Source organism: Eptesicus fuscus, chromosome 14 (assembly GCF_027574615.1).
Source record: "Eptesicus fuscus isolate TK198812 chromosome 14, DD_ASM_mEF_20220401, whole genome shotgun sequence".
Lineage (NCBI taxonomy): Eukaryota > Metazoa > Chordata > Mammalia > Chiroptera > Vespertilionidae > Eptesicus > Eptesicus fuscus.
In genome coordinates, this window is record NC_072486.1 from 43,607,278 (window position 1) to 43,628,641 (window position 21,364).

General features: G+C 39.8%; 1 protein-coding gene across 2 annotated transcripts in view; it reads right to left on the minus strand.

The window, feature by feature from the left end:
* AMPH (amphiphysin) overlaps nucleotides 1–21,364 on the minus strand; it is a 150,449-nt gene that overhangs the window by 12,572 nt on the left and 116,513 nt on the right. The window contains exons 13-17 of one of the 2 annotated variants that reach the window (XM_008150261.3): nucleotides 20,506–20,529; nucleotides 18,292–18,315; nucleotides 15,229–15,261; nucleotides 13,173–13,229; nucleotides 8,664–8,765 (exon numbers count right to left, since the gene is read on the minus strand). In XM_008150261.3, the coding sequence (XP_008148483.2) occupies nucleotides 8,664–8,765; nucleotides 13,173–13,229; nucleotides 15,229–15,261; nucleotides 18,292–18,315; nucleotides 20,506–20,529 (240 nt within the window). The remainder of the gene's footprint in view (nucleotides 1–8,663; nucleotides 8,766–13,172; nucleotides 13,230–15,228; nucleotides 15,262–18,291; nucleotides 18,316–20,505; nucleotides 20,530–21,364) is intronic. The other variant, XM_008150270.3, reaches the window with a different exon arrangement.

Here is a 21,364-nt window from a genome sequence, read left to right on the forward strand (position 1 = left end):
GTTGGCCAAATATATTTATAGGGGAAAACATGTAATGCAAAGAGGAATTTAAACATTTTCTAGCTGCCCTTAGGCACATGTTGTTTACTTGTGTGCCCAAGTCCCAGACTATTGCAAATCACAAGGGTCAGCGAGGGACCCATCTTGGAGATGGTGAGCGGTTCTCACTTTCTCAATCAGATCTGACTGCGTTACCACTTGGCTTCAACAATGTCCTCGGTGGGAAGTGATGGGGTTATGGCAATCATGTCAGAGTCCTTTTAAACACCTAGCTGCATTAGAAATTTTTCTGGAAGTGGAATGAAATTAATGCCATGCAACAATGGCCTCAGTATCCTGCAAAGCAGGGAAACACAACCAGTCAGTCCCTCAGGAGATGGTGTCCTGAAAGCCAGTCAACAAGGGTTGAGACCCCAAACAAGTAAGAGCTGTGATTGGCTGCAGGAGAAGCTGTAATCTCTGGGATTTAATTTATTGGTTCATTTTACTTATTCACTGTTTTACTTTCTTGGCAATATTATCTCTGAACAATGCCTGAAAAGGAGCTTGCCACTCATGTAACTGGTCTAGATGACAACTGCAGAGTCCCTAGTATGAAATTCCATACTTAGCTACAGGGCAGGTTATTTTAATTGAAAATAGGTCTTTTCTCTGATTAAAAAATGATACCATTGGTTTAAAAAGAAAAGAAATAATTTATGGTAAGATTTTGAGGTATTTATTTTTATTCATTTCTATGCATACAGGGGATTTATTTGTCTATTTATTTTATACCATGTAGATGATGTTTTGTAGAAAAATTCTACCAATAGCTATATAATACTTTATTTCCTTTTCTATTTAACAATTTATTTAACAGTTCTCCTATAACTGAACTAGTTGGTTTCCAGTTCTTAGAACTGTTATAAACACTGTGAGAAAAATCTTGGTTTGTAACCATATTTACAACAATTATAATAGCTATACACTTAAATAATTTAAATAGCCCTGGCCTGTGTGGCTCAGTTGACTGAGCATCGTCCCATGCACGTGAAGGTCACCAGTTTGATTCCTGTCAGGACCATGCCCAGGTTATGAGTTTGATCCCCAGTAGGGGGTGTGCAAGAGGCAGCTAATGATGTTTCTTGCCCGCCCCCCCTCCTTCCTTGTCTCACTCAAAATAAATCATTTAAATACTAAACATGCTCCCTTTATTTTTTTTGTGATGTCCTACGTAAGGACTTTTGGGGAAGGGTTGTCCAAAATTTTATTATAGTAAAAAGTCAACAGAGAGAAAACTTTAAAGGGTCATACAATACACATCCAAGTACCCAGCACCTAGGATCCCCCACTGACATGTTGCTACATTTGTTTCATCACATCTTCCCATCTGTCCAAACTGATATATTTTTTAAAATCTTCACCTGAAGATACTTTTGCATTAATTTTTAGAGAGAGTGGAAGAGAGCGGGAAAGACAGAGAGAAATATTGATGTGAAACACATTGATTGGTTGCCTCCTGCACAAGTCCGACCAGGGCCTGGGCCAGGGAGGAGCCTGCAACCCAGGTACATGCCCTTGACTGGAACTGAACCCAGGACCCTATGGTCCACAGGCCAATGCTTTATTCACTGAGCCAAACTGGCTTAGGGCCACACTGATTTTGGATTCATCATTCAGTCAATCATGATACATCTTCAAAAAATGATTTTCAGGAGTTCTATGGATGCTATATACCTTAAATATTTGGTAATGTTTCCCTGCTGCTTTCAAACATGATTGACTACTGCCTTTAGAACTGTTAAAATGTGTTTTTTTGCACTAAAAATCTGTATGTCCTTCTGACAGCTTCTGACGTTTGGTATTGGAAGGACAAGTCTGAGGCCTGTCTAATTATTGTTGTTTTGTAGTGCATTTTCTCCACAATCTAGATGTTTGCAGAACTTTTTTTGCAAGCTTCAAATTTAAAAATTTTAAAGGCTGCATTTCGATGCTAGTCTCATTAATTTTGCCCCTTTTTGGTGATTCTCCGGATCTGCATGCAGGATTTCCTTCAACCAGGGAAGTCCAGCTGGTGCACGTTTTCTTCTGTTACACTGGCGACTGTGCTTCCACTCCCTCCCCCGCGCTCTTCCTCAGGAGCAGGAATTATCCAGGAGTTGCGCCCAGTCTCCGGCCTCCACACCCACCTCCTTTGCTTGTGCTTTTCGTCTTCGTGTTGGGTGAGCTCCTCCAGTTTGTCCTCATATCGTGACTCACCACACAGTTGCTGCCGCTCTTCACCACTCTTAGGCAAATTTTATTTCCAGTATGTCATCACTGAGATCCCTTCGCATCTACCTCATAAGCAACTTTTTATCTCATTGAGGTTGCCTTATCTCTCATTTCTTGTTTCAAATAATCAAGGTCCTCTTGAATTTTGCTGATAACAAAAGGAAGGCAATTTTCAAATTTTTCTGCTGTACTTTCGGTAATTTTGTTGTTGTTGTTCTCTAAAGAAAATTTTGACTCTATCTATTATGCAATGCTTTCCTTCTGTTGTATTCCTTTCTCTGTAGGCCCTATGCTTTTTTTTATGTGTTTGTTATCTAAAATTAAAACACATTTTATGTGTTTGTGTAGTTATCTAAAATGAGGTAAAAATTTTTCTAGGCCGGATGTTTAAAGTAGACATGGAAATGTTTGTTCCATTTTACTCTCCTTCTGGGGACTTTCATATAGCCTTTCAGAATAGGAGGTGGGGTGGGTTCACCAGGTGTCTACACACAACCATCTGTCTTGAATCCCCCAAATATTTGTCACAGGCTGTCTTGGTGTGAGAGTGTCACTCTAGGTGACCCAGAGGCTTCAGAAAACTGCCTCTCCACTCATGGGGACGACCCTCGGTGCCAGCTGTCTTGTATCTCGGGTGGGGATGGGTGAAAATCTCACATACGTCTCCATACCAGGCTTAGTTATCATACTTTAAGAACCATTTCGTGCCTTGATTTGTGAAAAATTCTCCCGGGCTTGCCTAATATTTCTAGAATATGGTACTATTGAAGTTTTGACTGCCTTTGTATATTTAATGACAAGCATTAAAATGAAAAAAAAAAGTCACAAAAACAAACCCAACCATAAAATTATTTTTGTTCCTACTTCATAACTGTAATTTTGCTACTGTTATGAATCGTAATGTAAATATCTGTGCTTTCCGATGGTCTTAGGCTCTATGGGTCGCAACTCACAGGTTAAGAACCGCTGCTGTAGAGCCTAAGACCATCGGAAAACACAGATATTTACATTACGATTCATTAACAGTAGCAAAGTTACAGTTATGAAGTAGCAATGAAAGTAATTTTATGGTTGGGGGTCACCACAACATGAGGAACTCTATTAAAGGGTCACGGCATTAGAAAGGTTGAGAACCACTGGCATAGAGGCAGAGAGCATCCGTCTTCTGACCATTGCTCTTGGCAGAGGTGCTTAGCTGAAAGATGACTAAATTCTGGGCTCACCAATGTACCCCCAAAATAAATGTGATCTTTCTTGAGCCACAGCCAGTCTTCTGCCTGACAGTTTCAATATATTGTAGCCCGTGAGGAAAACTGACATTTACTGTGAATCTACAGCTTTCCAGGCATATCCCAGGTGTTTGACATTTACAGCACATTACTCACCCAGCAACCTTATTAGATAGTATTCCCATTTCCTAGACAAGTCAAATAATACTTACAGTTAAAGTAACTCACGCAGCCAGTAAACCAGAATTGGAACCATTTAACTTTAAATTCTGTGATTTTTTTTTCACACCAACTCACATCCAAGTCGACAACCAGAGTTCCACAGGGATCCTGAGACCTGGAGCGCCTCCAAGGACCCGCTGCTTCCTCCTGGCAACTCCCAACACCAACAAGGGGCGTTCGATAAAGAACTCGAGTGTGTTCCTATAAACAGCCAGCACATTCACTTACACGCTGGGAATGCTGCTCCTTAAAGTGAGATTCAGAGATTATAAGTAAAATCTCTCTTCACTCAAATACAGGTAGCATCTGAGCATCTAAGCAAGCATGTCAAAAAATCCCTCTTAGTTAATAGCAAATTATGATAAAAAACATTGAGAAGAGATTGGCTGGGTAGACTTTCCCTACGTTATTTTTGCAACGAGGCCCGCAGACTTCATTGTTTAGAAAGATATGTACAGAATGGGGACATGGAAAAGAAGGTGACCCAATCTTCTCCTGGCTTCATCCATTGTATTACAGAGTTACAACCTCGGACGCTTAGAAATGCGGCATTTGGACAGCACAGCTATGTTTACAAGTTAGAGGTGAATATGTTCCCAAAGCTGAAGGGCCCTGGGGCTCATCTAGCGCAATGCATTTTATTTTATTATTATTATTACTTTTGTTAATCCTCACCCGAGGATATTTTTCCATTGGTTTCTAGAGAGAATGGAAGGGAGGGGGAGAGAGAGAGAGAGAAACATCAATGTGAGAGAGGCACATCGGGATCGAACCTGCAACCAAAGTATGTGCCCTTGGCCGGAATCAAATCTGGGACCCTTCAGCCCGCGGATTGATGCTCTATCCACGGAGGCAAACCAGCGAGGGCCCAATGCTTGCATTTTACAAGTGGGGAAATGTGACAAAGTGGCAGTAGCACTGGAGTTGGAGCTGGAGACCGGAGTTTCAGTTCTGATTCTTCCACCAATTAGCGTTGGAGCTGGAGTGGCCCCCAGAGTCCCACTGGGATGTAACAAAGAAAGATCATGTCACAGTGGGAATTGTGGCTACCGGCCACCCTGGCTTTTTCTGCTCATCTCGTATTCTGGATCCAACCTGAGCTCTTGACTTGTCTGAAGATCCTAGCAATTGTATAAAATTACACATTTTTCTTCAGGATCCATTCTAAAGAAAAGCCCAAGATACAACTGGGGTTATTACAGCCCCAAGAGAAATTCCTGTATTAAAAACAGGCTGGCAGCTCGAACTCCTCTTCACGCGGACTGTATTTAAAGCACCGAATGCCGTCGTTTTCCTTCAGCATGACCGCAGGGTGAGTTCCCCCAGGGAACCCCGGCCTCCACTGGTGTTCCTTCCAAAGGTGGCACCTCATATTACACACTTCATTTGGTACATCTATGCGCTTCCTTTCTAATAAGAAACTTTGTGGATATTTTTTCCCCCTGACCTTCATCTCAATCATCTTTTTCAATCTATTTTCCTGGTATGGCCTGCAGTCCCATCATAAACCCTCAGCCGCCAGATCCCAGCACAACTCTGCTGCTGGCGGCAGTGTTGTCATGGCAACATCTGTCAGAATTAGCTCCAGACTTTCTTTAAAAATTAAGATCTGCTGCAGAAATGCCACAGTTAATGAATTTTTGTTTTTTTCTGGCCTTTAAGGTCATGGAAGAATATCTAATAACGATACATATTAAAACATTAACCTTTTAACTGGGGATCTATTTGCAAAGTGTGTGGGAGAAGTGTGTAGGAAAAGTGGATGTGCCTTTTGAAGCAAAGTAAATGCAAACTCAGAGATGGGGACTGAGCAAGTACTGGTTGTTGAAGTATCCAGTAAGAACAACCTCAACAGGGGAGGGGGTCGTTACTTCTAGAATGTGGAACCCTCTGGAGAAGTAGCAAGAGTTGGTTTTTAAAATGCATCTTGCAGATACACTGGTAACATGTTTTTGTAGGACAAACTAAAGACAATGTCAGCTGTTGGGGGAATCAAACAACAAACACAAATGTAATAACTAACCTTTTCTTGAAAGCCCCTGGTTTCTTTGTGAACCACTGCTAACATTTCCTGTGTTTGAAATTACATTTGACTCTTAAAAAAAAAACAAAAAAAAAACACACCACAAACTTCACCTTACATAAAACGAATTCTGTCAAGACTCAAAGTAATAACTGTGTGGTGACATTTCAGCGGCAAACAGGATGACCCCGAACGGCCATGCCAATCCAATCCTGACTAATGACAGCTACAGCCAGCCTCTTAATTAATGCTCGGGACACAGTGGAGATTTTTATGGTTTTATAACCAAACATCACACATCTAGCAATGCAAGAGACCTTCCTTAGAAAAAAATAGTTTTTAATGTACCTTCGGTTACTGTGGCCAGAAGAAGCTGTAAGTCTACATTAGAGAACAAAAGTACATTCTATATGATGTTACTTTCTTAAGTAGAAGAGAGAACATGAGGAAGAATTGACTTCATCCAAGGATGCCAATTTTAAAAACAGGGAAGAGAGTCACTTTTAATGAGCTTAGGAAAATTGAACTGCTGTAAGCTGCCCCCCTTTACTATTATTTTTCAGTCAATACGAGGATGAAAAAAATAAACATTTTCTGGTTGGAGAGAGTGGCTCACATAGTGAGCTCTGTATGTGCTGTTCTTACATCATCTCTGAGTCTCAGCAGGTGCCTGAATCCATCATACGACTTTCCAATTTGCCTTGTACTTCACAAGTAATCTAAAATGTTTATTTTTCTAAAGTTCACCTATCTGTAGGGGATAAGATTTTTGAGAATGAAGAATTCTTCCAAATATCTCTGTACCCAACATTAGGGAAGCTGGTTTTAGTGATGGTTGGTGCTTGTACCATAAAGTTTATTAAATATTTTAAATATTACCTGTGGTTAAAAAGTTTATAAATCTTTATATAATAGTCAATATGATATAGTAGGTACTTGGTAGCTACTAATATTACATTTTGGAGAAACAATGAACTTGGATTATGAAAAAACAAAAACTTAGGATGGGTGAGAGATGGGATCATGAAGAATCAACTGTCAAGCTTGTATTTAACACACGAACTTATCTATTTCACATCTCCAATCTATTGCACAACATCAAATACCCTTGTTCAAAATCATGGGCATTATGAACAGTAAGCATTACATTGAATAGTCTGGGGCATGGAATCAATGTGGTTTAAAAGCACAGGTGAAGGTGAAGTCTGGGCTGCTATTCAAAATAAAAATTTGATGAGAACTTTTCAGAATTGAAGTAATTTATAAATCAATATCTGAACCTAACCAACATCTTCTTAATTCTCTGGTATCATCCATATGCTTTAAAAAATATATATATATATATACACACACATACACATATATTTATATTTATATATATATATATACATACATATATATATATAAATATATATAAAAATATATTTTTTATTGATTTCAGAGAGAAAAGGAGAGGGAGAGAGAGATAGAAACATCAATGATGAGAGAGAACTATTGATCAGCTGCCTCCTGCACACCCCTTACTGGGGATCGAGCCCACAACCTGGGCATGTGCCCTGACTGGGAATCGAACCATGGCCTCCTGGTTCATAGGTTGATGCTCAACCACTGAACCACACCAACCAGGCTCCATAAAAATTTTAACATCAATTCTCTTCTTAATTAAACCGTAGTCAAAAATCCAAATGTTTCTTTCCTTTCCTCTGTTAAGGCTAAGGTGGGTGAACAAAATCCTATTCTGGCACCAGGTGAAAATGCCCCATCGGCATTGGGTTACTGAGATCTCTCGTGATTCTGAGAGTGACAGTTCAGAAGCAGGGAGTCAGCACTCCCCAGTCTAAGTCCGGCCAGAGGCACTTCCAGGAGGAACTCAGTCTAGCAGAATGCATTTCTTGTTTCTCCTCCAGGACTTGGTCCGGTCTATGTATCTCAATGGAAAATAAAATTATGTTTCTTGAGTCATTCTTCATTTGTATTTCCCATCACTATCTTGCCCTATTATTTATTTTTCTACTAATTAATGAACTGTAGATTTGATAGATGATGTACTCTTTTTTCCCAGCAAAATTGCCTAGAACACCAACAGCAAGAAACATCACTTTCATTTCTCTAGTTATTTCATCCAGGCCATGTAATGTTGGGAAACAGGGAGACTGGTTTCCTTCTTTGTACACATTCTGTAAAGGCTGTAGTAAACGGCACCCCGATTAAAAGTCTTGGGAAACATTTTAACTGCATTTCATAATTAAGCGTTTCACTCTCCATCGGTATTTCGAATTAAATTTTCCTTGGTATTAGTCTGTGCTTTCACAGGTGTTACACAATCCAATTCCACATGGTGCATCTAGAGCTCATCCCAGTTTGTGATGAGGTGTGATATATGGCTGCATGGAGCAGAGACAGCACCAGACTTGATTGTGAGCAACTCTGCACACATATGAATCCTTATGGATGCGTGGATTTTGATCTTTCATTGGCCTTAACCAACCTACACAGCTAATACTGTAAAGAAATCAATATGTAGACGCAACCAACGAAATTATTATCGTTCTGCTTATCACCTGCGGGTTGGTCTCTAATTGAAGGCACATCTCTAGCAGTCGCAGGTAGAGCACTGCATTAATAGTTTCGATTATTTGCAATTTCTACAACCTACCTACCATGAAAGGGAGAGTATCAGAAAGAATCAAGGCACCCTTCCTTTTTAAAGCAGGTAGAAAAGAACAGCTCTCTGGATGTCTTTCTTTTCAAAAATAAAAGAGAATAGAGTTTCACTGTCAAAGGAACAAAGGTTATTTGAACCTGTGGAGTCATGTCAGGTATGGAGGTGATTTAGCTCAAGTGAAGCATGGATGAGAAGGGAGAAATGGGATCATGAGATGAGCATGGCTGTGGCCGGGGTGGCTGGTGGTGGGTGGGAGGGAGGTGGTGCTCACCACTGCCCCCTCTGGCTCCTCAGCCTGGGTGTCCTCAGCAGGTGCAGCAGCCAGGGGCTCCTCTGCTTTCGGCTCTGTTGGTGGAGCCTGTTCAGACTCAGCCTTTCAGTTTGTTTTGAGGGTTAGAGGAAAAAGATGCAACACATGAATAGAGAGCAATACAGAATATTGGACAAATGACTTCCTTCATCATCCCACAGGCAACTAGCTTCACCAAATCGGTGCTGGGGAAAAGCCATACACTTGGCATCATCGGCCTTTACAGAACTGGGAAGTCTAGGAATGGACACTACCAACCTCTCTCTCTCTCTCTCTCTTTTTTTTTTTTTTTACCATCACCAAGGACTGTCATTTCCCTTGAAGTTAGACTTACCCAAGACTTACCATTTTGGCTATTCATTTTACTTACAACATTTTGGCTACTCACTTTCTATGGCATCTGTAAGAGATGCTAAAATGGCACTTTCTGTTCTTTAGGAAAGAGGAGAGAGAGAGAGAGAGAGAGAGAGAGAGAGAGAGAGAGAGAGAGAGAGAGAGAGAGAAGGTCCTTGGAGCCACCACTGCCAGCTGGAAGAAGTGAGGAAGAGCTCACAGGGCACACACAGTTCTGGGACCTCCCAGCTCTACCGATATGCATTACACCAGAAAATTGAGGGGTCATCCCAACATGTAGATCAAAATGCATTAACTTGCACAGGATAGTAATCTCCATGGTATCAATTAGACTTTTCTAATTGTGTGGCCAGCAGGGAGGTTTTCATCCCTGTTGCATAGACATCTATGCATAGACATCATCCTGATTCCAGCTCCTACAGTCTCTTAGCTCTAGACTGTTTTGGTTTTAAAATTAGCAATATTAAATAATAATGGGCCATTAAAAACACCACAGCCAATGCATGTTACTACGGCTACTGAAAATTTTCTCTTTTTCAATTCTGATTAATATAAATAAGCATATTTATTTAGCAGGACTCTTTTTGACTACATGGGTGGCCAGTTGAGGGCACATTAAGATTTTTTTCCATCAGAACATTTAAACTGTAAGAGTTTTAGAGTGTTTTTTAGAGGACCAAGAAGTCACCAGTAAATACTCTGAGTGGAGAAATCAGTAACTCTGTCAGATACTCACCATAAGCAATCAAAGGTCACCTTTAGTTCTATGCCCCCACCTAAGCTCATCAAGACAAGTTCCATAGGGAAGTGATGGGGAAGTTATGCTGAGATTAGAGGAAATGAATAATGAATAGCTTAGTGTTAGATAAACAAAGTATTTGTCTTGTGGACCTCACCAAATCCTCCACTGCGATGCACGCCCTGATCGCAATGCCTTTCTCTTTAAAGGGCAGAATAAAAGGAAGGACACATGGGTAGATAAGTGTGCAGAAATGTGATATTTTATGTGCTTTTATAACCTTTAAGAGCTATTCTGATACAATTTTTACGAGAGAATAAAATAAAATTCAGCTAATATACGCTCAGAAGTTCTTTATGGGAAAAGATTTCTCTCAAAAGAATTATCTTCATAATGGAACAAGTTTTCATAGCAGCAGATACTGTAAGTCAAGATGATTTTCTTTGAGAGCATGCTATCAAATGACCTACACACGAAGGACAGGCAGGGCGACCTGACAAACCACCAAGCGATCCATATGCAGATGGGCTGTCCCTCTGGGACCTGATTCATGACATGAAGAAGTCTGAAGCCCCATAAGGAGCCAAGAGAAGTTTAAAAAGATGAGTTAAATACATACCATTGTGCCTTAAAAATAAAAGTTAAGATAGTTTAAAATGAATAAACGATTTGCATCAGAGCCTGGGTTTCTTGGAAGTTTGAAGTAGTTTTGATGTTTTATGTAAGGCAAGGTAAGTAGGGTGAGTTTACTAGTATAAATGAGTCGAATTGCATTTGCTTGCTGAAATCAAACTATGCAACAGGGGCATAGCATGAAGAGGACGTAGAACCAAATATGTCCCCACAAGTCACAACATTTCCCCTATAATATCACACCAGGTATTACAGCATAGCATTGCCACTCAACACCTAAATTTCAGGGGAATAAGTGAATATAACTCACCGAATGATGAGTAAGGATGAAACAGGATACAACACAACTGTACATAAAATCAGCTACTCAACTTTGGAAACACAAGTCGCCCTTCTGTTCCTTCAAAGGTAATGCAAAATTATAAATCTTTTGTCAAGATAGAAAGGAAAACCCAGGCAAACTGGGAATGATATCTCAGAAAAAGATCTAAAACAGTCATCAGAATTGTGCCCACGTTCAACCCCTTGCTCCTATAGGCTGCGTCCCGTGACAGACATTGCAAATGGGTTGAATCCTTGCCCTCCCCAGTTAGGAGCACTGGTAATGATTTCCTATCATTTGCTCAATTAGCCATCATCATACGTTAGAGGAGAGGATACTCTTCACATTTATTATGGCGGCAGAATGCCGCAATGGTTTAATTCAGAGTCTCAGAAATGGAAATATTCCTTTAGAACAAAACTAGTAGTGTAAACTTGGCCCACACTTTCCGATCTCCTCTGTGAGAAGATGGAAGGTGAGTCAATGCAGAGGAAGAAGGATGGGCCAAAGAGTGGGGCTAAGAGTCTAGTCACATTCCAATATGTCATTTGCCTTCTAGTCTTACTTCTCCAATCTTGGAGGACCAATGTGATGAGAACTGCAAAGGACCAAGGAGGTAATTCTGAGCCCCGGGCAAGGTGGGCAGATTCCAAGGGTTTAAACCAGCGCTCAAAGAATGGGTGGGGCTGTGCAATGCAGGCTGGGAAGGGGTGTCGCTGACTACCAACTTCAACCTCCACCTAGCTTGGAACAATCAATGACCAAATGTTGGGAAACTGTCCTGCTCCTGGGAACATCCTGTATAATCACATCTCACCAGGAGATGTAGGTTCACTGTGCTTTCCTAGTTCCCCACAGAGAGAGCCAGTGCCTGCAGCACATGCAACGCTGGGTTCCCCAGTGGAAAGAAGGTGCAAGATACCTGCTTCAGAGACTACATATCAAGAGCAGGGAAGGACGGGCAAGAAGCTTCTCGAATCAGCTGTTGGCAGTAGGAAGACGCTCAGAGAAACTTAAAAACCACTGGATTCTATGACTGGCCTTTTTTTAAATTAAAAAAATATATTTTTATTGATTTCAGAGAGGAAGGGAGAGGGAGAGAGAGATAGAAACATCAATGATGAGAGAGAATCATTGATTGGCTGCCTCCTGCATACCCCCTACTGGGGATCAAGCCCACAACCCAGGCATGTGCCCTGACTGGGAATTGAACCGTGACCTCCAGGTTCATAGATTGAAGCTCAACCACTGAGCAACACCAGCTGGGCATCAAAGTAATAGGTGTAAGTTTATGATGCATTGTCTTTCCTTTATACCAGTATTTCCCAATTTTTCTTAACCCATTCACAACTGACAGTGAAAAATCTCATCCTCCAGTATCAGTATCATCACCCAGGCTGAGAACCACCAATAAACATAAAACATGAGTCTTTCTGGTGCCATTATTAACACCAATGTAATTTGTATTTTAAACATTTCAATCTTTATTTGAAAGCCACACAGACTCTACCTTTCATTTGGTTACCCAAAAGGCAGAAGTATGACAATCCATAACAAGCTATTAGAGACACACTTGCCTTTGAAAACATATCAAATGAACTGTTAAGACAAACTTCTCAGAATAGAATTCCTTACTTAGAAATATAATCATCTAAAACCAAAAATTCATTCTACTTAAATCCAATTCCAAGCTCCCAATGTAAAAGCCAGGAGCTGGGATAATTATACACTTTTTCCATGGAAAACCAATGAGCTACAAATAGCCTTTGTGCACTAATCCTCAAAGATGCAAAATCCTCTGTAGTGTATCACTGACAAATTCACAAGTAATATAACTTAAATTTCTTCATTTAACTTTATTACTGAGCTAGAAATGCTAACTGCAACATCCATCATGTAGGATTTCCTCAAAGATCAAGAGTAACTCTGCTTCCTACTCACTCTCTAGCTAATCTTTTCTGTCATCTCATCTCTTGTCAAAGTAGGAATCACATCTCTACTATGCATTACTTCTACAATTCACAAAAAGACAGGAGATAAGAAATGAGGTAGTTTCAGGTTCAAGAAAAAGCAACGATCTATTTTGAAACATGAATTCTTGAGGTGATTTCATTTTCAATCCTGTAGCTTAAGTTATATTCACGCGGAAACATCCATGTCCTTGATGGATTGATGGCGTCCCACTGAAGCCCATAATTACGAGTCCAGATTTGTGCAATCTCTGTGCCTTTATAAATAGAAGCAGCCACATTCAAAGTCACACTGAGATTTTTCAGAAGCTTTCCTTCCTATTTCCTAAAAAAGAGGGGCTGTGGAAACTACATTCTGAATATTCAAGCTCTAGATGACTTAGATTTATCAACCTTAGAACATTTGGTAGTAACTATCAACTTCCCCAAAACACAAACCAAAATCAACTTACCAAATTACAGATTATATTCTGGTCTGTCTGCATTGTGAATAATGTAGTGTCCTGGGGCTGAAAATCAAGAAGAAAATACAAGATTAAAAGTATTAAGGTTCTAGCTAATTTGTTAAAAAAAAAACAATAACAAAGATATCATTTAAATTAGTTTTCATCAACTGTGTCAATAAGCACACTGTAAAGTTTAAAAAGTCTCTTTGTACTGGTATTATAGTCAGAAAAGCAAAAAATGAAAAGAGTAATTTTAATAGTAGTTATTCCAAATACAAATCTGAGCTAGCAGAAGATGAGGCTACGACGAGAGACATTAAGTAAAGGGCAGTGTCCTCAGGGTGTCTTTGGTCTCCAGCTTGTCCTCTGGACACTGACTTAGAATTTAGTGGCTCTGAACCACAAATTTAAACTTTTTAAATGTTGGAAACACAATCTTATTATCTTACCTAAGTGTGAATTCTACAGGTTAATGATGAACCATAACTTAAAAACTTCAAGACTTGGGCACTAATAGCATTTATATCTTAATTATAATATTGCCACAGATTGTCCGGATGGCTGCGGCGGAACAATATCAGAGGAAGGGCATGAAGCAGAGGGGAGGGGAGAACTGTGGAGGTAGGAGGATGAAAGTGTTTTTATGTCCTTACCTTCCAGAGAAATGAGTCAATAGATAATGCTTTAGAAATCAAAGAGTAGCATTATAAGAAAGTCATGCATCCATATGGGGAGGAGGAGGGGATGGAGGATGTGAAACCAGAGAATCTGTTTTTAAAAATGTGAAATATTTACCTCTAAGAAACAGGAAATGGAGAGGGAATATGATGATAAGAAGTTTTTAAATAAAAAAAACTCTTATAGCCCAACCTGTGTGGCTCAGTGGTTGAGCATCAACCCATATGACCTGTGAGATCAAAGTTTGATTCCTAGTCAGGGCACATCCCCAAGTTGTGGGCTTGATCCCCAGTAGGGGGCATGCAAGAGGCAGTCGATCAATGATTCTCTCTCATCATTGATATTTCTATCTCTCTATACCTCTCCCTTCCTCTCTGAAATCAATACAAATATTTTCAAAAGAAAAAAACCCTCATAGAGTTTTGTACTCTTTAAGTTATAACTGATAAAAATTTTTAAATGAGAAATGAATAATTCTTATGACTCAAACTTTTAAGAGTTTTATGCAGATGGAAGAGATACACAATCCTTTCTCTATGTTTATCTGTATCTGTATTTGAGTGTGGGTGTGTGTGAGTGGGTTTTATCTTTTTATAGGTAACATGGGGGAAAGTAATCAAATTTTTGAATCAAGAAATTCTAAGTGTTAAAATTTTTCATGTCTAATATTCTGAGGCAAAGCATTGGTCACAGACAAGCTTCTGTTTGAAGTCTCCCTTCAAGGTTTCCAGACCTTAACCCACGAGCTCCATAGCCATGTGGTCTGCTTTGATGTGGGTTACAGCTGTACATCTGTCAGGACATATACAGTGAATGGGACCATCCGTCTTCTGGCTCCTCTCCCACGGATTTGTAAGGAAAATATTGCCTTAGAGAGCCAGCCTATGATATCTGATCTTCCACTTGCTCCTTTCTGGAGAACCACTGAAGAGGGATGGTTCTGTGTAGTATGTCTCATATGAATCTTTACAAAAAGGCTCCTAAAATGTATCATATTTTCTAAAGACCAATTTCAACAGTTCAGAAGAATCCCATCTCCCCTTTTCAAACAGTTGAATCTAGTGGATCTCTCAGATCAGGACAACTTCTAGTTTCTAGTAGAGGAATTAGTAGAAGGCAGGAGCCCACAGTATAGCTAGTCATATTAATAATAGCTAACTATAGTCACAGAAGACTCAATATGTGCTAGGCTGCTGGACATAGCCCATTTAATAGTCAAAACACCTGGACAATGCTGAAAATACTACTGTTCCCATTACTGAATTTGTAAGTAGTGAAATTTTGTGCTGACAAAATCATGCCATACCAGTGACACGAAGGTCCTTGTTTTAAAAATTTGCATTATTCTCAATAGATGGATTTTGCCAGCAAGTTGATTTCTTACCTGGGTGAATCCATTAAATGAACCATCAGAAGCCTAAACAGAAACAGAAATCAGAGTACATTATTTTTCATCAATTTTGTAGGATCAGTGAATGCCCATTAGATAAGTTGGAAAATAATGACCACCACAATTTTTAAAATAATACAAGAGGTGTAAGTGCTTAGGAAATGTAAAAAGGCTGAACTGTATTATTTTAAATAGGCTGACCAAAAAAAAGAAAGAAAGAAAGAAAGGTATTTTTAGAACTACTGCTGGTGTATGGCTCATTGCTAACAAAAACCCACTTGCTTAATAATGAGAAGATTGTTCTGGAGAAGAGCCATAAGGGATTAAATGGCTCTTTTTTTTCCAAGATATTGATAGAATAAAAAAGAAGCATTTTTAGTATTTTTCTAACACATCATTTTGTTAGATTTTTTATGACATCTGTCATTAGATTCTACAGTTTTAGAAGGCTTGGATAGAAACATTTCATGTGTACTTATTGGGGTAACCACTTAGAAACAGCAAATTAGTATGATCTACATATTTTTCATAATTGAACAGTAAAAATAAAAAATAAACAGAGTAAATGGATAAATAGATTTTCATTAATTCCAGCATAATCATTCTGTTTTTCTTGTTCTTTCCTTCTTTCTTTTAAAATATATTTTTATTGATTTCAGAGAGGAAGGGAGAGGGAGAAGAGAGATAGAAATATCAATGATGAGAGGAATCATTTATTGGCTTCCTCCTGCATGCCCCCTACTGGGGATCAAGCCCATAACCCGGGCAATTGCCCTTGACAGGAATCAAACCCGAGACTATTCAGTCTGCAGGCCAATGCTCTATTCACTGAGCCAAACCAACTAGGGCTCTTTCTTTCTTTCTTTGGTCAACCTATTTGTGTTTGGTTTGCACAGATTTCAGGAGGTAAGAGGTACATAAATGACAGTCTGTCAGGGAGATAGGCAGGCCTCAGAGAAGACAGTGATGGACAATGAAGTGGGCGGGAAACATTAGGAAAAATAGAACCTACAGAAGTCTTTGTCTAGTCTATACTACATACTGGGTAAGTACCTCTTCTTTATCAGCCCCAGTTTCTTGGTACAACAATCCATATCTCTGATTAGCAATTTCATCTTCAGATAAATCTGAGTTGTTGGTGCCATCATCTTGGGGACTAGCAGAACTCTCGGTGCTAACATTCTGGGAGGTTCCCAGAAACAAAAGTCTAACTGTCTCTTGGCTTTGTTCCCAGCAGCTATCAATGGCTTGTTCCTCACATGCATCTGCCTGTAAGTCCACCTCCAGCCCTTTCTTGCTCTCAACTATAGTAGTATCTAAATGTTCCCAGCAATTATCTAAGCCTCCCATATCACTAATAAGCCAGTGGTTAAAAGAATCAAGACAACTGACAAATCCACTTGCTTGTCCATCTGGTCTACCAGAGAATTCCAATATATCCATATTATTCATTGCTGAATCCAAAGTGGGCTGCAAGACTTGACCTGGATCTGTTCCCCAAGAGTCTGTTTTCACGATTTGTGGCAAGTTAATGGTATGACTACAGTTCCAAGTCACTGTACTTGCAGACCCCTCTATTAATGAATCTTCTGCCTTACACAAACACCAGTCTCTTCTGTTTGCATTCGTCTCCAGAGCATAATTAAGATCTGTCCTAGACCGAGCTGCCAATTCATGTTTCATTGATAAATAAGCAGCCTGATTTCCATCCCTATCATCTTCAGGTACATGTAACACAGGCTCACATTGAATCTCTTCAGCATCTGTACCCCCCTGTGCTGAATGATCCATCATATCATGGTTAGGAGGGTCTACTAAATTTTTCTTTATATCTTTTCTAGATAAATCCCATCCCTCAAGGCTGGCATCTTCAATATTAGGCACAGAGTCTGTCTGGAGAGGCAGATTCAAACAATCTGTGTGATTGCCAGGCTTGCCTCCAGAGCCTTCTATAATTTCACAATTACTTGTTATTACTTGAATCCTCTCATCTAGCACTTTATCTCTGTCAGTAAATTCATCTGCCATGTCTTTTTCTGATATGTCAATTTTCTCAAAATACCTTTCATTGGTCTTTACAATTTCCTTACACCTAACTCTTAGGTCATTCCTAGTTTCCTCTTCACTGATTTTTAAGGTCTCCTGGTCTTGCTTTCCTATTGTCTTAAGAAGATCAACCACCCCGCTTCCTGTACTTTCACACGCTTTCTCTTCACATCCCTCTGTACCTTCTAGTGTCTTGATAGCAATAGCTCCAATGTCTACCTTTCCACATGTCTCCACACCTGCCCACATAGAATCTTCTGTCTTCTCTTTCTCTTCCTCTTCTTCTGACTTTTTAAGATCTTCTTGACTTTCTTTGACGAGGCCACCAGTTTCCATGGCTGGCATCTCTGAGTCAGGTAAGTCATAAGGCTGCTCCGTCTCCATACAAGCAACCATGGCACATTCAGCCTCAGGCATGGGCTTTGGGGACAGTTGTCCATCTCCACATGGAGGGGCTGGCCCTGGGACATGCTCACCCTGTTCGGCTACAGTGTGCCCGTCAGCAGAAGGAAACATCCCGATGGGTAATCCCATGTCTTGCTCTGCTTCAGAGAGACATGCAGAGTCTTCCTGAGACACACCGTAGGTAGTTTTCTGGCTGAATCTCTCTGAACTAGCATGAGGGCCCCAAGTAAATGCGCCTAGGTCAATCTGAGATCTTTGAATTTCTTCGGCCAACCCACTCTCTGGAGTTTCCTCCATGATCAGGTTACACAAGGAAAGACTTTTTGAAGAGTCAGTCTTTAGAGTATGCAGAACAGCAAAGGAAAAAAAAACAAACACAAGATGAAATAGATCATGGTAAGAGTTGATGAGAAACACAAAGTTCTTTAGTAGGGTAGCACCAGTTAAACAAAACTAGAGAGTATTAAATTAAATAAGTGGCTTAAGGTTAAATCTGTGACTAACAATGCTACAAGAAAAAAAAAAAAGCTCATTTTAGATAATATACCATGTATACAATGCATATTAAATTTTTAAAAATCCAGAATTTTCTGGATATTTACCTACCGGCTGGACCAAATCAGTGCTTGTCTGTATAAGTAAAAAAATAAACAATAATAAAAATCATAAGGCAAGAGAAAAAAATTTGCTCATACATTAAAATCCCATGCTCTCCAGAGTCAATGATCTGCTAACGGCTGTGGTTTTCACTGGTTTGAGATGAAATTTTATAACTTATTTTGTGATAGGAATGAGTTCGGTCCCAGTACTGTCAAGATTATACAACTGAAACATACAGAAAGCCTCTGCCATTTTCTAGTATCAGCAATGTTTTATGGCTATTCTATGACTTATGCTCTAACAGACTCTGAAATACAAAGTTTCACATAAATCAGCATGAGAACAGCAGCAAGCTCTAGCAACCACAATATTACCCATCACCATCTGCTCTGACACAATACCAGGGTAAAGTCTTCCCCAACCAGCCTGCACTTGGTTCTGCCTTTGAGGTGGGTTTCAGATGGAGGATGATCTGATACTAGCTACTCTGACTGCCTGGCGGATTCTCCTCAGGTTCTCCCCCCATCTTGGGAGCTTTGTCTGGATACAAAGAAACAACACTGGGGAGCGGAGAGGATCCAGAAATCGCGTAATAATGTCCAGGGAGCTATTATTTCCCAATCTTTTCACTTCTACCATTTCTAGCAGGTTTGCCCTCTAAAATAGTAAATATTCATTATAGATGATACTTTCCCCCTCACCATATCCTTTTCAGGCAGGGAAAGAAAAACATGGTATAGCTCCAACTAAAGATATGAAATACTGGAATAACAAAAAAGTAGCATTTTCCTATAACTCTCCATGAAAATTAACACAAAGTTGAGACTAGAATTCAAATGTCCCGAATGCCAATCCATGCATCCCTTTTTGTGAATATACAAGTCAAACATTTTTTAGCTCTTGTCTTGAGAGCTTTCAATACTGCTTCAAGGATCCTACGTAGATTATAATCCTGCGGCAGGGACTGAGATAGCCAGGGTTTTGTTTTTAGGGAAGAAAGTAGCAATGCCACTTCGGAAGACCACCGGCTCATGAAGAGCTAGATCTTCCAAACTTTCCTGTTGCTGTATCACTAAAAAAAAAAAAAAAAAGAAAAGAAAAGAAAAGAAAAGAAAAGAAAGAAAAGAAAACATGAAACTCAAGTTGAGTTCTAAAGACCAAATGACCAGGGCTGTTCTAAGACAGGGTAGACAAAGGCTCTAGCCCGAACGATGTGAGGCTCTATATGGGTGTAGCCAATCTTCTAATTTCATACCACAGAGGCTGCCACCTCAAGCTCTGTTTGCGTCTTTTTCTCAACTCTGAATTCTGGAAGCATGCATCCTTGCGCTTCTACCTTCTATTGATACATCCAGACACTGGGCTAAATATTCTACAAACAGTATCTCTCTCAAGCCTCACATAACACTCTGTGGTAGGTGTCATTACCCTTACTTTACAGATGAGAGAACCTGAGGCTGAAAGACTTTTAGAAACTGCTCAGGGTCATATTGCTATAAGTAGTAGAGTTTGGACTCAAATCCAGGGTTGTCTGGCTCTAAAACTCAAATTCTTATTGATTAAGCTTCATTGAAAAGGAAAATGAGGCCCTAGCTGGTTTGGCTCAGTGGATAGAGCATCAGCCTGCGGACCAAAGGGTCCAAGGTTCGATTCCAGTCAAGGACACATACCTCAGTTGCAGGCTCCTTTCCAGCCTGGGCCTGCTTGGGGCTCATGCAGTAGGCAACCAATCTATGTGTCCCTCTCCCATGGATATTTCTCTCTATCTTTCCCTCTCTCTTCCACTCTCTCTAAAAATCAATGGAAAAATATCTTCGGGTGAGGATAAAAAAAAAAAAAAAAAGAAAAGAAAAATGAGAAAATTGTTCCCTATGCAGAGTAGCCAATGCTTTACATTTTCCCATTTATACTTCTCTTGTGTTCTATGAGCATTAACAGATGTGCATGTCCTTCACTACAGCACTTCTTCTAGCACCAATAATCCCAGGAAGAAGCATCAAGGGGCATCTCAAACTCTTGCTCATCCAGGAGTCTGGCACATGGGCACCCTTTTCCTCACCATTATTTCTAGTGCTGGTAATACCTGGGACCGTCAGGGGACTCCATTATTATTAAAATGGTCAGGCCTTCTTTCCATTACAGATGAAATAAAATATAACAAGGTTTCTAAATTTCCAGGGACCCAGATACATCAACATATAGAATTCTTAGTACTCTTACCGTCCATAAGTCCCAGGGCAATGTCTGAAAGCAAAGAGACAAAAATACTGTTAGTATACAAATCCCAAGCATGTAAAAATCACTGAGGTGATAAATGTTCTTGAAATAAAATAATAAGCATTTTGAAGTATTTAGTATAGCACTGTTCAACAGAACACTCTTTGGTAATAACAATGTTCCCTATCTGTGCTGTCCAATATGGTAGCCACTAGTCACATGTGGCTACTGTGAATTTCAAATGTGCTAGTGCAGTTGTCGGCAAACTCATTAGTCAACAGAGCCAAATATCAACAGTACAACGATTGAAATTTCTTTTGAGAGCCACATGTTTTAAACTTAAACTTCTTCTAACGCCACTTCTTCAAAATAGACTCGCCCAGGCCGTGGTATTTTGTGGAAGAGCCACACTCAAGGGGACAAAGAGCTGCATGTGGCTCGTGAGCCGCAGTTTGCTGACCACTGTGCTAGTGTAACAGAACCAATTTTTTTCATTTTACACAATTTTATTTTATTTAAATTTAAACAGCTAAATGTGCCTCGTGCTCCCATATTGGATAGCACAGTTCTACCAATGTGCCTTTTGTTATACAAGTAGGAAACTGTATCTGAAACATGGTGAATGGGGTTACTTTAATACACATACATATACACACACAATTAAATGATGTAAAAAAGGTATCTAGATGCCAGTTTATCACATCTTTGAGGAAATGTGCAGCTCCTAATTATTGTTAATGCTATTTCCTCTTTCCCCTACACCAAACTGAAGAGGAGGCATTATGGCCAGTTTGATGGTACATGAACCCCAGGAAAGTAGTTCTTTGATATGTTTAGATAACACACAGCTCAAGTAATTGGT